Here is a 17,538-nt window from a genome sequence, read left to right on the forward strand (position 1 = left end):
ATGGACTGGCAGTCAGCCTCTGGATCCCTTGCATTGACTCAATGAAGCATCTCTTATTTTTATTTGCCTTACAGATTAGAATTTCCTATAGAAATTACTTGAAGGAAACTTGCCACTGTCTTGAATATTAAGAAGCATGTGATGTGACTGTCTCTAAAGTTTCATCAAGATTATTGAAAGATCAGTTTTTATAGAAAGCAAGTGTTAAACCGGTAGTGTTGGGGGAGTGCAGGAAGAATGGATAATATTTCAGTACTTAATTATCCATTCAACAAACAGTTATTGAGCACCTCAAAGAAAGAGGAGAACCAGTTTTTAGCTTCATGAACTTTTTAGTTTAGTGAAATGGGAGTGAATGGAAGGGGAGAGCATCAACCCTAGATTTGCAGATATAAAATATAAATCAGGTGAAAACTTAATAATTTAGAAGATGAAAAATATTGAAAACTCTTTTCACATATCTCAGCCCAACATTGGCACAGTAAATTACAGTTTCTCAGCCGTGGTACTATTGACATTTCGAGTCAGATAATCCTTTGTTGTGGACAGCTGCCCTGTGCATTGTAGGGTGCCTGACAGCCTCCTTTTGCTCTGTTCACTATATGTCAATAGCATCCTGCTCCTTCTGGTTCTCAGAAACAAAAACTTCAGATAGAACTGAGATCCCTGGGGGGCAAAACTGCCTCTAGTTGAAAACCACTGCAGGAAATAATTCTACCTTACATTTTATTTTCTGGGAATAGAGGAAATTTCAGGTTTCTCCCTATGACTAGCCAAAAGTAAGGAAATGCCTAGGAAATGTTGGTTGAATTAAATTTGTAAGAGCAGAGTGTAGATGAGTCTTTCCATAGTCCTTCATTTATTATTTTTATGTTTGTAACTAAAAAATACCTACTCAAGAAGTTTATCAGCTAACATTTTCCAGTGTTTCAAGTATTGCCAACCGTGGCTGCAGATTGCACTCTAAGATGTAACTTTTTCCCTCAAGAAGTTTATGTCATATACAGGGAGAAACTGGTTGTGTTAGAGGAAATAGAATAAGCAGGAAAAGATGTATACAGAAAGGGTCAAATAAAAGACCAGATAATAGTTATTACAGGAGTTGAGTTTAGGGAGAAATTTTGGGCTGAAATGTTTAGGGAAGGCTTTGAAGATTAATAAGATTTATAAAATTATGAGGATGGTTGGGAAATTGTTGTAGAATGAGGGAGTTATGGAGGGGCCACATATGGGAAGAAAAGATAATAAGCGTAGTTCTGTCTTTCATACATAGTTCAGTTCAGTCTCTCCATTGTGTCCAACTGCAACCCCATGAACCGCAGCATGCCAGACCTGCCTGTCCATCACCAACTCCCGGAGTTTACTCAAATTCATGTCCATCGAGTCAGTGATGCCATCCAGCCATCTCATCCTGTCATCCCCTTCTCCTCCTGCCTTCAATCTTTCCCAGCATTGGGGTCTTCTCCTTGAGTCAGTTCTTCACATGAGGTTGCCAAAGTATTTGAGTTTCAGCTTTAGCATCAGTCCTTCCAATGAATATTCAGGACTGATTTCCTTTAGGATGGACTGGTTGGATCTCCTTGCTGTCCAAGGGACTCTCAAGAGTCTTCTCCAACACCACAGTTCAAAGGCATCAATTCTTTGGTGGTCAACTTTCCCTATAGTCCAACTCTCACATGCATACATGACAACTGGAAAAACCATAGCTTTGACTAGACGGACCTTTATTGGCAAAGTAATGTCTCTACTTTTTAATATGCTGTCTAGGTTGATCATAGCTTTTCTTCCAAGGAGTAAGCGTCTTTTTTTTTTTTTTTTTTTCATGGCTGCAGTCACCATCTGCAGTGATTTTAGAATCCCCCCAAATAAAGTCTCTCACTGTTTCCACTGTTTCCCCATCTATTTGCCATGAAGTAATGAGGCCAGATGCCATGATTTTAGTTTCCTGAATGTTGAGTTTTAAGCCAACTTTTTCACACTCCTCTTTTACTTTCATTAAGAGGCTCTTTAGTTCTCTTCACTTTGTGCCATAAGGGTGGTGTCATCTGCATATCTGAGGTAATAGATATTTCTCCCAGCAATCTTGATTCCAGCTTGTGCTTCATACAGTCCAGCATTTTGCATGATGTACTCTGCATATAAGTTAAATAAGCAGGGTGACAATATGCAGCCTTGACATACTCCTTTCCCAATTTGGAACCAGTCTGTTGTTCCATTTCCAGTTCTAACTGTTGCTTCTTGACCTGCATACATATTTCTCAGGAGGCAGGTAAGGTAGTCTTGTATTCCCATCTCTTTAAGAATTTTCCACAGTTCATTGTGATCCACACAGTCAAAGTCTAAATCCAGCTTGAATGTCTGGAAGTTCACGGTTCACATACTGTTGAAGCCTGGCTTGGAGAATTTTGAGCATTACTTTGCTAGCATGTGAGATGAGTGCAATTGTGTGGTAATTTGAACATTCTTTTGCGTTGTCTTTCTTTGGGATTGGAATGAAAACTGACCTTTTCCAGTCCTGTGGCCACTGCTGAATTTTCCAAATTTGCTGGCATATTGAGTGCAGCACTTTCACAGCATCATCTTTTAGGATTTGAAATCGCTCAACTGGAATTCCATCACCTCCATTAGCTTTGTTCGTAGTGATGTTTCCTAAGGCCCACTTGACTTCGCATTCCAGGATGTCTCCCTTTAGGTAGTGATCACACCATCGTGATTATCTGGGTTATGAAGATCTTTTTTGTCTAGTTCTGTGTATTCTTGCCACTTCTTCTTAATATCTTCTGCTTCTGTTAGGTCCATACCATTTCTGTCCTTTATTGTGCCCATCTTCGCATGAAATGTTCCCTTGGTATCTCTAATTTTCTTGAAGAGATCTGTAGTCTTTCCCATTCTATTGTTTTCCTCTATTTCTTTGCATTGATTGCTGAGGAAGTAAGTCTTTCTTATCTCTCCTTGCTATTCCTTGGAACTCTACATTCTAATGGGTATACCTTTCCTTTTCTCCTTTGCCAGAAGTCTGGAAAATGCTTCTGGAACTGTAGTTTGAACTTAGGGAATATGTCTGCTGCAGATTTGTGTGGAAATAGAATATCATTTTATGTTTTATCTTTGGCCAACATGGGAAGTGAATAAAGCAGTTTGAAGGTACGTGAGACTCAAACATTAGTTGTCACTGAAATGACTTTAGTATTGAATAAGTTTCATGTATTAGTGCTATTTTGCCCTGTTATTTTTGGTTCAATTCATGAAGAAATATTACCAAATTTGTAGTAACAGCATATTTCCAAAGTCAAACTTTAGACTCTGTTTTGCTGTCCCACTGCTTTCTGGGATCTGCTTCTTTAGACACTTTGCTCTTTTAATTTTCATTGTCCTTGCTCTGCTCGATTTGGTGTGTTTATAATATTTTTTCTCTCAAGATAGGGCTTTATCCTTCAGGAAAATAATTCTTGGTTGTTATTTCTGATGAAATTTTCAAGGGCGCAGGGAGCCTTAGCACTTTTTCATCCATATGACTCTTGCTGTTGTTGTAGTTACCAGAACTTTGACCTTGTGAAAGTCTATCCTTGTTGCTATTTCTCAGAACAGTCCATACTAGTTTTTCATCAGGATGGTATTTCTCTTCTTATGAATGAGCACTTGTTGATAATTTTTTGGTTTTGATATCTTTTAGGGTATAGTAGTTGACTTCCATGGCACAGCAGTTATTTCATACAGGCTCTACTGCTATTGATGGCTTGGTCACAAATACTGTTGGAGGGATCTTGCTGAAAATATTGTCCATGTCTTTTCCCTTCATATAATGGTGGGTGGGTGTGGTTTTTTTCAGGAAATTTTGATAAAAATTACATCATGAGGTCCCAACCCACAGCAAGTACCTTGGTTTTTGAATGAGGTAAATTCTTGGGCAAGTTGTTTGTAATAGGGGAGTGTGGAAAACCCAGGAATTCTCTGTGTCACAGAATGAAGCCCACATGAAACAGGGTTTGTTGTTGGATGGGGTTGAGTCCTGTTCGTTTTGGCTGAGAAAGATTAGCAACTGCCGAGCTTCTTCCTCATCACAGATTCTTTCCAACCCTGTACATTGTAGCAAGTGTTGCCTATTGGAAGCTTCTTTTCTTCTATCTCTTTCCTCATTTGTCCTTACTTCCTTTGCTTCTCTGTGATATTAAAGGAGATTCAGTGAGGCTCTGAGGGCTACCCAGGGGGTGCTCATGGTAAAGAGTCCACCTGCCAATGCAGGAGACCGGGTTTGATCCCAGGGGCAGCAAGGTCCCCGGAAGTAGGAAATGGCAACCCACTCAGGTATTCTTGCCTGGAAAATTCCATGGGCAGAGGAGTGTGGCGAGCTACAAAGAATTGGACAGGACTAAACACATAATCTTCCCTTTCCTAATGAGGCTCTCAGATTCTGCTTCCTCCTCTCCACACTCAAGCTCATTGATTTTGCCGCCTTTCGTGTCCCTCATGGTTTAGAATCAGCTGCTCCCACTTGAGCTCTGTAGTGAGCATGCTCCCTCTGCTTCCTCCCTTCCTTGGTCCAGTCTCCACCATTCCTGGCAGGAATTCTTCAAAAATATATGACTTGGGGCATCGGTGTTTCCTAGTTTTGTCTCAAAAAGGACTTTTTTTTCTCACTTCAGTTGTTGCTTTCAATTGTTTGCTTTAAAAAGTTTGTGAAGATATCTTTACCTCACCATTTTACAGCTCTTTAGCTATTATTGTTTTTTCATATAGAGAAGTATTGAATTTTTCTTTACCTGAAATCTACTTATCTTTTCACTTATGATGACTAATTTTAAAGTTATTCTTAGAAAGGCATTTTATTGTAAGAATGCTCACATATATTTTCTTTTTATGTTTTATTTTATACATTTTTTAAAGACTTAATTCTGTAATTCTACTGGAGTTTTTGTATATGGCTGTCTTGAATGTTTAATTTACTATATTCACGAAAAGTTAGTCTGTTTACCTCCTATCATTGTTTATATCTGTCTTTTTCTCATTGTTATGTCACAAAAGGTATTAAATTCTGAAGTAGACCTTCTGGAGCTCAGTGTACTATTCTGTTCCACTCATCTGTCATTCTGTTTCTGTTTCAGATCCACAGTGTCTTAATTATTGGATCTTGAATATGTTTTATTTTATGAAGTAGTAAGTTTATTTTTCTTTTTTTCCCCAAAATTTGTCCCAGCCTTTTCAGTTATTTTTGAGGCAGTCTGTTACATTGATTAATATTTTACACCCTTTTAGAAATATGGAATTTCCATTATGTCAGTACATCAGTACAGTTTTCTGATTTTCTTCAGAGATCCCATTCCTGCAAATGTGATTTCCATTCTTATTCCATTATATAGTTTGTTGATAGTGACTACAGTGATAGAGAAAAATTTAATATCAAGTTAAGACTGGCCCTGTGAAATTGATTAGAAAGATTGCCATTAAAAATCCATTTAGAGTGTTTAAATATTAACAATAATCTATTCCTTGAATATTTAAAGAAAATCCACTAAAATCAACCAGGACTGATGCCATGTTGTGGGAGGGCTACATTTGCATTTTTAAAGTTTTTAATAGATTTAGTGGGCATAAGAGAGACAAAACCATCCACTTAATTCAGTCATTTAATAAACATCATATGCCAGACATTGTGCAGTGCTGGGGATATTAAAGTAAGACATGTTCTTTGCTTCCTAGTTTCTCAATTTATTTTAACTGAATAAACTGACAGATACTCAGATATTAATGGCTAAATTGGCAAGACAATCTGAGTTTTTCTTTTGACAAGTTTTTTCTATTTTATCACTTCTTAAACGAATTCTGGAAGGTTGACTGCTGTACTCTTCAGATGAGGCATTGATTAGCTATCTGACCCCCACTATAACTTTTAGAGCAGCATTTGTCAGTCTATCTCTATCCCAACGCAGTACACCCAAGGGATATTATGCAATACTATTGATGCCAGTGATTCATAGTTTTAGTTTGAATTGTTTGAAAAAACTCCATGTTGGTTTCCACCACTCACTCCACATATGTAAAAATCACCTTCTTAGAGCTTATAAAACTCACATGTGTTTATCCTTTTGTTACATATAAAATGAATTTGCAATTTTTTTTCACTTACTTCTCAGAACATCCTGGGGATGAGTTAGGGTGAAGATTATTTCCTTCATTTTACAGTTGACAAAACTGAGGCTTAAAGTGAATGGTTTTTTCCTAGGCTACACAGCTAGTGAAAGGTGGCTAAAAGGCATAGTTGGAGGAGGTCCTCAAAAGGAAGTAACCTCTAGTTGGCCAGTGAGCTTGACCCAGGCATTTGGAGGCTCCTCAGTTCCTCCCTTGCCCTTGAAATATACGTTTGGCCCACCATCCCCACAGTGGCAGTCATTTGCCAAGGATACAGCCTTGAGAAAGCAAGGCTTGGGATTATGGTATTGGCATCATCTGTGCTGAATACATCACAACTCCGTTAAGGCCTCTGCACGGATTTTTAAGACTGTGGTGGCCAGGTGTGGAGATTGACTCATCTTGACAAGCCTCCTAAGTTAAAACTGCCACCCTGTCTGGAGTGGCCTGCCTCTTCCTCCTCTCTTTCCCGGCTTTCTGTGTGTAGGGACCACTCTGTGAACCAAAAGGCATGGATCCAATCTCCTCACTGCAAATGTCTATGAAGAAAGTAGTTTTAAATTTGCATAGTTTTTACTATAGAGGGTAATGATCTGATTGTTTGGGTCTAAATTCTGTAGTGACTAAATTTTCTTTTGGGTTATCCTGTCACTGAGTAGTTCTTACTCTGTGCTCCTACCCTTCCTTTTTCAGTGAGGAGCTGGAAAGGGCCATTGTGTCACCTTCCAACTCAGCATGTGGGTCCTGACAAAATGATAGGAGATGCTTCTTCATGAAGACGTTTTGTTCTGTCTTGCTAACCTTCCAGCTTTGTCCACTTTTATCCCAATTTACTTGGAATTTTTTTTTTTTCCTGGTGAAGAGAAAAATAGGCTGTGTAATGAGAATAATAGGGAGATATAATTTTCTATCACTGATATAATTATTATTGAGATAAAATTTTCTGTCCTATTTTGTATTTTATAGTGAAAGGGGAACCTTAAAAATATTTCCTGCCTTTGGGATTAGAGTCTTTAACTGAGTGAGATTATATTTCCAAGAGTAAGCATGTAATTATAGACAGATAGTGAAACTAGTTTTCTTCAGCCTTTTTATGAAATGTAATACCCATTAGAAAAATGCATAAAATATACAACTTAACTTTAACAAAGTTTTTGAAATCGAACATCCATTTAAATGCCACCAGATCAAGAAATGTGGCTTCCCAGGGGCTCAATGGTAAAGAATCTGCCTGCCAATGCAGGAGACTATCCGTGGGTTGGGAAGATTGCTTGGAGGAAGAAATGGCCACCCACTCCAGTATTCTTGTCTGGAAAATTCTGTGGACAGAGGAAACTGGTGGGCTGCAGTCCATGGGATCTCAGAGTTGGACACAAGTGAGTGACTGAGTACACAGATCAAGAAATAGAACATTGTCTGTACCCTGGAAACCTATCTGTGCTTCTTCCCAATTACAACCCCCTTTGCCCTAACAAATGTAACATTGCTAAATGTTATAATCTCTTCTTTACCTTTCTTTGTATCATTTCTGTATGCTGCTTCACCTTTAGATAATGTAGTTTAGTTTGACTGTGTTTTTGAATTTTGTATAAATGGAATCATTCTTTTGTGCCAATTTCCTCTACTTCCCTTTGAGTTTGTGAGAATTGTCTGTTTCAGAAAGTTGTTTGTTAATTTCCAATGCTATCTGATATTCCATTACACAAATACACCACTATTTACTCAACTATATATTATTGGAGAATACACATCCGTCTAGTCAAGGCTATGGTTTTTCCAGTGGTCATGTATGGATGTGACAGTTGGACTGTGCAGATAGCTGAGCGCCAAAGAATTGATGCTTTTGAACTGTGGTGTTGGAGAAGACTCTTGGGAGTCCTTTGGACTGCAAGGAGATCCAACCAGTCCATTCTGAAGGAGATCAGCCCTGGGATTTCTTTGGAGGGAATGATGCTAAAGCTGAAACTCCAGTACTTTGGCCACCTCATGCGAAGAGTTGACTCATTGGAAAAGACTCTGATGCTGGGAGGGATTGGGGGCAGGAGGAGAAGGGGACCACAGAGGATGAGATGGCTGGATAGCATCACTGACTCAATGGACGTGAGTCTGAGTGAACTCTGAGAGATGGTGATGGACAGGGAGGCCTGGCGTGCTGCGATTCATGGGGTTGCAAAGAGTTAGACACGAATGAGCGACTGAACTGAACTGAACTGATGCATGTATTCTTAGTAATTCAGTCATATCCAACTCTTTGAGACCTATGGACTGTAGCCCACCAGGCTCCTCTGTCCATGGGATTTCCCTAGGCAAGAATACTGGAGTGTGTTGCCAGTTCCTTCTCCAGGGGATCATCCTGACCCAAGGATTGAACTGGAGTCTCCTGCAGCTCCTGCATTAGCAGGCACATTCTTCACCAGTAAGCCACCTGGGAAGCCCTGGTGAACATGAGACCATAGGTAATAATTAGCTAAATTGTTTCACCTGTAACATGGCACCTTCACAATCAAGGTTGTTTTTACAGTTGCTACAAAAAAAACTTGCATGTACTCCAAGCTGCCCGTACTCTAAACAATAAGATGCTTGCTGGAGAGATGTTTTCCAGGAACCTGGATTCAGCTGAGGCTAGTTTGGAGCTGAACTGGTTAAAACTGGATAGGATCACTGACCCTCCAATTGGGTATGCGCGTGAGGGTCCTCATGGCCTTGGAAGACCTATAGCTTAGTTACACCTGCGCAAAATGACTATTATCACATCTTTCCCCAATCACCTGCCCTGAGTCACACCCTGCACGCTCCCCATGCCTCTGAACATCCTGCTTCTTTATCCCATAAATACCTCGAGCTCCTTGCTGGTCCTTAAGGGATGCAGATCTGAGACTTGCCTCCTTGCTTGGTGTCTTAGTGTTTTGACTTGCTGCATGTCAGGTAAGACGAACTTATTTTGGTAACAAATATTTGACTTCTTTCTAGTTTTTCAGTTATTATAAATAATACTATTACAAACATTCTTCTCCATGCCTCCTGATACTCCTATGCACACATATTTTTTGCACATAAATCCTGAAGTAGAATTGTTTTAAGTATTTCAATTATCTTCTCCTCCTCTGTGACTTGTATTTTCATCCTCTTAATAACTTTTGATAAGTAGTTCTTAATTTTATTGTAACATAAAGCTTATCAAACTTTTCATCATGTACAAAAATCTTTTTGACCTGATGGTTAAAGCTATTTTCCTATATTATCTTCTAAATGGTTTATAGTCTTTTCACATTTATGTTTGCAATCCATCTGGTAACATTAGAGTTTCCAAATTTTGCCTGTTTTTAACAGCTTTTAATGGTTAGGAATAAAGCTCCTGTGTACATTTCATACATGTTCCACTTGCAGGTGTGTGTATACTACACACATGCACAGACACACACACACACACATACACACCTGCTTGAAAAATCCCACGGACGGAGGAGTCTGGTGGGTTACAGTTCATAGGATCACAGAGAGTTGAACTCGACTGAGCAGCTGAGCGTATGTATGTGTATGTCTGAGTCTATTCTACACATAGTAGTATTTCTGATTCAGATGGTTAGATAATTCCAAATAGTTATCTAAAGGGTTGGCCAATTTATACTTCCATGGCAATGTGTGAAATTTCCAGTTTTTTCACATCTTTGCCAATATGATATTGCTAATATATTTATTTGTGGTCATTTTAGTGTATATTGATTGGTATCTTATTGCCATTTAAGTTTGCATTTTCTATTAAAAATGTAGAATAATTTTTCTTACGCTGATTGGATATTTGTATATCTTCTTAGGTAAACTGCCTGTATAAGTTATTTGTCCCTTTTGGAAACTGCTTTGTCTTTGGGTTTTTCCTTATTAATATATGAATTCTCTATATATTTCAGAAGCAAGTCCTTTACCATATGTCAACATTTTTCTCAGTATATATCTTGTCTTTTCACTCTCCTAATAATGTCTTTGCTATACAGATGCTTAATTGTAACAAGACTGGTTCCAAATAGGGAAAGGAGTACGTCAAGGTTGTATATTGTTACCCTGCTTATTTAACTTATATGCAGAGTATATCATGCAAAATTCCAGGCTGGATGAAGCACAAGCTGGAATCAAGATTTCCGGGAGAAATATCAATAACCTCAGATATGCAGATGACACCACCCTTATGGCAGAAAGCGAAGAACTAAAGAGCCTCTTGATGAAAGTGAAAGAGGAGAGTGAAAAAGTTGGCTTAAAACTCAATATTCAGAAAACTAAGATCATGGCATCTGGTCCCACCACTTCATGGCAAATAGATGGGCAAACAATGCAAACAGTGGCTGACTTTATTTTTGGGGGGCCCCTAAATCACTGCAGGTGGTGATTGCAGCCATGAAATTAAAAGATGCTTGCTTCTTGGAAGAAAAGCTATGACCAACCTGGACAGCATATTAAAAAGCAGAGACATTACTTTGCTGACAAAGGTCCATCTAAGCAAAGTTATGGTTTTTCCAGTAGTCATGTATGGATGTGAGAGTTGGACTATAAAGAAAGCTGAGTGCCGAAGAATTGATGCTTTTGAACTGTGGTGTTGGAGAAGACTCTTGAGAGTCCCTTGGACTGGAAGGAGATCCAACCAGTCCATCCTAAAGAAAATCAGTCCTGAATATTCATTGGAAGGACTGATGCTGAAGCTGAAACTCCAATACTTTGGCCACATCTTGCGAAGAATTGACTCACTAGAAAAGACCCTGATGTAAGAAAGATTGAAGGCAGGAGGAGAAGGGGATGACAGAGGATGAGATGGTTGGATGGCATCACTGACTTGATGGACATGAGTTTGAGCAAGCTCTAGGAGTTGATGGTGGACAGGGAAGCCTGGCATGCTGCAGACCATGAGGTCACAAAAAGTTGGACACGACTGAACAACTGAACTGAATTGTAACAAAGTCCAATTTCTCTAGTTCTTTTCTTTTATGATTATAAAGATATCTTTCCCTACCTCAAATGTCATAAAGTTATTCTCATTTCTTTTAAAAATTTTATTGTTTCATCTTTGCCATTTAGATTAATACTATACTTCAAATTAAAATTTGCATGTGAAGTAGTGGGTTAAGATATATTTTTTTCCCATATGACTATCCAGTTGACCCAGTACCATTTTTTTAAAAGCTCATTCAATCTCTGGTGAATTGCAAAGGTACCTTTGTTGAAAACCAAGTGATTTTACAGAAACACACACATATTTCTAGATACCTTTTTCTGTTTTATGGTTGATTTCTCCTTTCTATGTCGAATGCTGTTACCTTCATTGTTCTCATCAATAAGGTGAAATTAATTTTTGTAGCAGCCGACTGAAAACCTTATTCATTGGCCAAGAACTGGAGAAAGGGGAGCTCACTCTCTGAAGGCACTTTTTCCCAGATTACAAGTCGGGGCCAAGCTTTTTATAGGCAAGGGTTTAGGAGGTTATACGGAGTGAGGGTGTATTGTCATCCTGATTCATTGAAATGGGTGACAGTTTCCCAAAGTGCAGTTCACACCTGTCTTCTGCCCTTGTATGGTCCTTCAGCATCTGAGTCGGAAGTGGGTTTGACACCCGTGGTGTAGGCAGTGGAGATCTTATTACAATGAGATGGTAATAAGCTGTAGAACAACTCTTGTTCCAGTTTTAAAGTTCAGCCAGTTTGTGCCAGTTTCTTGTGGTTAAGGCCTCTTGTTCCTGTCATATAAACACAGAAGATACAGTCAGTTTTGATTCTCCAGGTTTGCCTGGAGGGAGGTTTTTATTAGAATGAGGGGCTGGGGTGCGTGCACTTCAGCAAGGGCACCTTGCTGAAAACAGGTGCACTTGTGCCATGCAGAGTTTAGGTACAGAGTAAGACAGTGCCACACTTTGCGAATTACTGTGGCTTTAAAGTAAGTCCTGAAGCCTGGAAATGTAAGACTTTTAAATTTGTTGCTCTCCAAAGCCTATTCTAGGTTTTATGCATTTCCATGTAAAGTTGAAAATCTTTTGTCAGTTTATACACACACACACACACACACACACACAACTTGCTGGGATTGATTCGATGGTGGTGAATCTACAAATTAGTTTGTGGAGAAGAATATTTAGTAATTTAGGAAAAAGATGCAATTTAAAATATTGCATCTTTCAATCTTTAAATATGGTTTATCTCTGCATTATAAGGTTGTCTTTAATTTCTCTCAATCATATTTGATAGTTTTAATTACAGAGCTTGCACATATTTTAATTAGATTTATTCCTAGACAATAGACTTTTTGCTGCTATTGTAAAAGATATTGTTTTAAAAGTATAATTGTTCAGTTGTTTTCTTATGCTTTTAGTTTCATTCTTTGGGCACCTTGTAATATAATGCTACTCTGAGAAGAGTTTATCTTTTCTAATCTTTGCTAGCTTCAGTTCGCTTTTGTCTCACAGCCTCACTGTTTCTTTGTTTATTTTTACTCTGGATTTTTAAATTTTGGAGTTTAAATGTTCTTACATATCTTCAAAATTTTCTTTCATTGTTTTGAATTCATATCGGTGCATTTGGGTACATTTTTCTTTACATTGATTGTTGTTTCATGGACTTTCATTAGCTAAATATTTTCATTCTTAAATCCTGTTTGATTCTTGCAGTCACTTTGATGTAGCCTGCCAAATTCTGTTCATTGTTAAATGTCTTAGATTGTCCTTGCTTAGCTTTGGTGTTGCTGTGAAGAAGGTATATGAGGTGTTTTGGTTCTTTCTGTGTTATCTATGTACGTTTCAAGTGTACTCTTCTGTCAGTTCAGTGACATATAGTTTCATTAATGGATGATGTCCTTTGGGGAGGCAAGAGATGGGTTTGTCATGACTTATGATTTTGTGATATCCTCATTTTAGTAGAAAAAGGTCCATAATCTTGGATTTGACCAATGATCTCAGCATATGTTTTTCCTGTACATGGATATGCTTCTTTACTGACTGCCACACACACTAATTGCAAAGTTAGATGTCAGGGAATGTTTAACAGGAGGATTCCTACATGCTGTTTCTCATAAATCCTCTGTTCCTTGTCAGTTTCTGGCAACAGAAATGAGTGGAATGGCATGCCACTCCCAGGACTGAGGTCATAGGATGAGACAGGCTTGAATCTCCTTCAGTGAATATTCTCCTTACGACAAAACTGCTTAGTCTCGATCTTCTTTCTTGAGATATGGATTGTCTCCTGACCTTGTGACCACTATTAATCCCTTATTCCCTTGGTAATGGTTGCTGTACATTTGGTTTTCTGATCTTTATCATTGTCGAAAGAAATTTCTTATACAACAACCTATATATACTCACAGAAAGATCATTAAAGCACCCTTCCTCCACCAGAGGCTTGGGTCCCTATGTCTTTCTTTCTCTCTCTCTCCCTCTCCGGCTAATTCTCTGGAGCATAAAAACCTGCTGAGCTCATTCTCCTGCCCAGGCTTCCAAGACCCTCTCGAGAGGGTGCCCTGTGCCTTCGTGAGTGGTGCAAGCCCTGTTCAAGGGTTTTATTGGTTCTCTGCATAAACCAGGGAATATTAGCTTCTTTCTCTCTTTCACTTTCTTATCATCGACTCCAGACTGCCAGGTTCTGGTCCATTAAAGGACCACAACAGTTAGATAATGTTAAATTTAGGAATAACATTTTTCCCAGTTTAGAACTTAAAACATTACAAGAATCTATTCTAATTTCTTTTCAGGCTTTATTGTGAATCTCTGCTGCTGCTGCTGCTAAGTCACTTCTCTCATGTCTGACTCTGCACGACCCCATAGACAGCAGCCCACCAGGCTCCCCCGTCCCTGGGATTCTCCAGGCAAGAACACTGGAGTGGGTTGCCATTTCCTTCTCCAATGCATGAAAGTGAAAAGTGAAAGTGAAGTCACTTAGTCGTGTCCAACTCGTAGCGACACCATGGACTGCAGCCTACCAGGCTCCTCTGTCCATAGGATTTTCCAGGCAAGAGTACTGGAGTGGGGTGCCATTGCCTTTTACATGTGAATCTCTAGTGATGTATAAATGTCTTCACCCTCCACTCCATCTATATTCAATTCTTTTGTTTCTGTTCTTTCTGTGATGATTATTGGAATGCATTTACTTAAAGTTCCTTGTCCTCTCTAAGATAGAAAATATTTTGCATTTCTGTATAAGAGGTTACTTTCACTAATGACTTTCAGAGCACTTTATAGGCATTGTATGGTAGATAGTTTAATTAGAAAGGATACCCAACAATTAAGATTCTTTCCACATAACTTTAATTTTGCTTTTCTATTGGCTAATAGGAATAGAAGATGAAACTAAAGGGAAGGCCAAAAGAGTAATCCTAGTGTTTCATCATTTATGCTTCTTCTGGAATCAAACATTTTGGAGAAATTATTTGAAAGTGTTGAAGATTAACCAGAAAGAAAATGTCCAGATAGTGAGGAAGCCCAACTGACATCGATGTATCCCAATACCATTGCCAGTGTCTGAGAGGCTAAGAGATTAGCTCCGAATTAAGGAAAACAGTTTCAACCCTGAGGCTCAGTTAGTATTGTATCTACTACTTGCAGTTGTTCACAGAGATAAACATTTTTTCTTGTAGGTCCATCAATAGCTTGGATAAAGTTCATCTTAATCAGGTTCATCTTCAGTAGACCAAAGCCTGTCTATGATGGCCATGTTCCGCTAGGGGGCAGCAGAGTAGCAGTTGCCATCTACTTGGCAGTTACTGGCGGAGTCTGGAGGAGTCCTGGGATCCAGCCTGCAAGAAAGTCCAGAAGACAAGAGTAGAAAAGTGTCAGGATCAAGAAAATATATACAAGTATGCTCTAGAGGCAGAACTGTAACTGAGCTAGAAATGGGAGGTTGGTTTCTAGCCGTTAAATAGAGAAGGTAATGTGTACATTCTCAGCCCATGTACAAGCCCTTGAGGGATGCAATGAGTTCTCCACTCAGTGTGGCACTAAGACACATAAAGCAAGTTATTAAAGTACAATGTGTTGAGTGCCTTGAAGAAATACCCAAAGTACTGTAGGATTTCAAGAACAATGAGTACAGGGAAAGAAGGGTGGTGAGGAGGGCTTTACCTCACATGTAGGTGACTTTGTTTCCAGGTCTTGGAGAATGAGTAGTAAGAAAAGAGCAGGGAGCTATTAAAGTATATATTGTACATGTGGGCGGTGGTGAGCTATTAGGTTGAGCTGTAATCTAACATCCTATGGACTTAGGAAAGATGAGATGGTCAACTTTGCCATCTGTGCATCTGCCCTTGAGAGCATATCGTCTCTGTTAATGTACTCTGAAGATAAGATTCAAAAACCCTATTTCATAGATCTTTGGGGTTCTTAAGAGAATGAAGCCTAACTTGGTTTGTAGGAAATTGGGCAGGTTTTATTACTTGGTTGAAGCCCAAAAGCCCCAAGAGGAATAAGCCACATGAGCCCTCCCTTGGCTACAATATTTCAAGGCTAGGGCACAGGGGTGGGGAGGAGGGACTTCACCAGGGAAGATAAAGTAGGTCAACTTGATATTCAATCTTCTGTCCATTGTTCCCCTTGCAGATTCTCTTTGAGAGGGCTAGACATCATGAAATTATAGGGCTGAAGTACTAAAGGATCCAGGTTTTGAAGATGTCTTGACAGTTGGTTATTTCCCCTCACTTAGTATCAATATATAAGTCATGTCCAGAGAAATATAGGCCTTAAATATCAACTAGTGGAGAGGTAACACACATCCTGGGAAAAGCAAGTGTGGGTTGTCACTGGTTAGCTGGTTTGATATTTGATATGATGTGGGGAAGGGGTGATGGCCTTCCCAGGCAGTGCTAGTGGTAAAGAACCCACCTGCTGATGCAGGAGACATAAGAGATGTGGGTTCGATCCCTGAGTTGGGAAGATCCCCTGGATGGGGGCATGGCAACCCACTCCAGTATTCTTACCTAGAGAATCCCATGGACAGAGAAGCCTGGAGGGCTACAGTCCTTGGGTCTCAAAGAGTAGGACACAACTGAAGTGACTTGGCACACGGGGTAGGGGGTGGTGCCATTGCTCTAGTGTAGAGTTAAGATTCCAGACTCCCAGTGCCTAAGTGAAGGCTCCTAGAACCTCTCCTCAACTCCACTTGCAACCTATTTAGATTATTTTAGTGTCTGGACAGAATGAGCACTTGGTCAGTAGTTGTCAAATAAACAGATAGATGAAGTCATCAGTCAGTCAGCTGGACCACATGAAAATGACATTTTGTGAGAGTTCCTAATCCTGAATTTGCTGCTCTCTAGCTCTTGCCTAAGAAAATTGGAGAACACTGAAACCTATGAAAGAAAGTCATGGAGACATACTAGTTGGTCGCTAAAGCAGAACTTCCCAACTAGAGTACTGGGAAGAGTTTCATGGGTGAGCAGTGAGAAATGGATCAGCTTATAGTTGATGAGCCTCTGCCACATCTAAGGCCCTTTGGCCAGTTCCTCAGGACAAAACAGCCTCCTCAGAGACTCCTCAGAGGGTAGGGTGGTTGGAGAAGAATTGGAGGGTGTGCCCCATGGCAACTCATAAACTCAAAGAATGAAAGCTGGCATTCTCTGCTCTGATAAGAGGCCCCGAGTGTCCAGGAGGTGCTCTCCCACTTAGATTTCCATCTCAGCTGCCAAGTACTGAGTGTGGGGCTGACCATTTAGGAAAAGAGACATGCGATGAGACAGAAGTTCCTATTCCACTTGATCAGAAAACATTGCTGATGTAGCTCAAGGTGCAGCGGGTAAGGGTTTGTGGAGGGCTGACTGTAAGCTCCTGGTGATAACACTTTTCAAATCTGTCTTTATTAATAGGGGAGGCTTTTGTCAATTTTGTGGCCCAAGTACCCTTCAAGTGGAGTCAGAACTAGCTCCAGGGGACTGTTCTAACAATATATGTACCATCTGCAAGTTAAAGCATCATCACTGTTTTGAAATATTTGATATGAAAAAATTTCATTGCATTCAAACCCCACTTAAAAGTCACATGAAAAAACCACCATTACATCTGTTAATGGAAGTTAAGGAAGAGTTGTTTTTAAAATGTAATTTCCACAGTTTTAAATATTTAGATGATTGTAAAAAAGTGGCCTTAAATTTTTTATCATCTACTTTTGTGAATTATTTCTCATCGATGATGTCTATAAACAATTTGAAGAGCTCATCATTAAGAAGTCTTGTCAGGAATCAGCCATTTCAAGAACAAGACCTGAAATAAAAATTTTATTGACAAATTTTGTCTTTAACAAATTTCAACTTTCTTTTCAAATTTTTGAATTATTTTATTCATACATTTTATCAAATCTGATGATTAGTATTTCCCCTAATGTGATTTTATTTATCTTATATATTTTAAAAATCTAACAGTTTTTTAACCAAACCCTCTAAAGAATCTCCAAAATAACT

General features: G+C 39.2%; 1 protein-coding gene across 3 annotated transcripts in view; it reads left to right on the forward strand.

The window, feature by feature from the left end:
• Window positions 1–8,783: 8,783 nt before the first annotated feature.
• Window positions 8,784–17,538, forward strand: part of FGF12 (fibroblast growth factor 12) — a 650,917-nt gene continuing 642,162 nt past the window's right edge. The window contains exons 1-3 of one of the 3 annotated variants that reach the window (XR_008710450.1): window positions 8,921–9,051; window positions 13,846–13,973; window positions 16,948–17,382. Coding sequence is in view for 1 of the 3 variants with exons in the window: in XM_055568690.1 (XP_055424665.1) it covers window positions 8,925–9,051 (127 nt within the window). In the remaining 2 variants the exon portion in view is untranslated. Of the gene's footprint in view, window positions 9,052–13,845; window positions 13,974–16,947; window positions 17,383–17,538 lie in introns of those variants that run through there. The other 2 variants (XM_055568690.1, XM_055568692.1) reach the window with 2 other exon arrangements.

This window comes from Bubalus kerabau, chromosome 2 (genome assembly GCF_029407905.1).
Source record: "Bubalus kerabau isolate K-KA32 ecotype Philippines breed swamp buffalo chromosome 2, PCC_UOA_SB_1v2, whole genome shotgun sequence".
NCBI classification, from domain to species: Eukaryota; Metazoa; Chordata; class Mammalia; order Artiodactyla; family Bovidae; genus Bubalus; species Bubalus kerabau.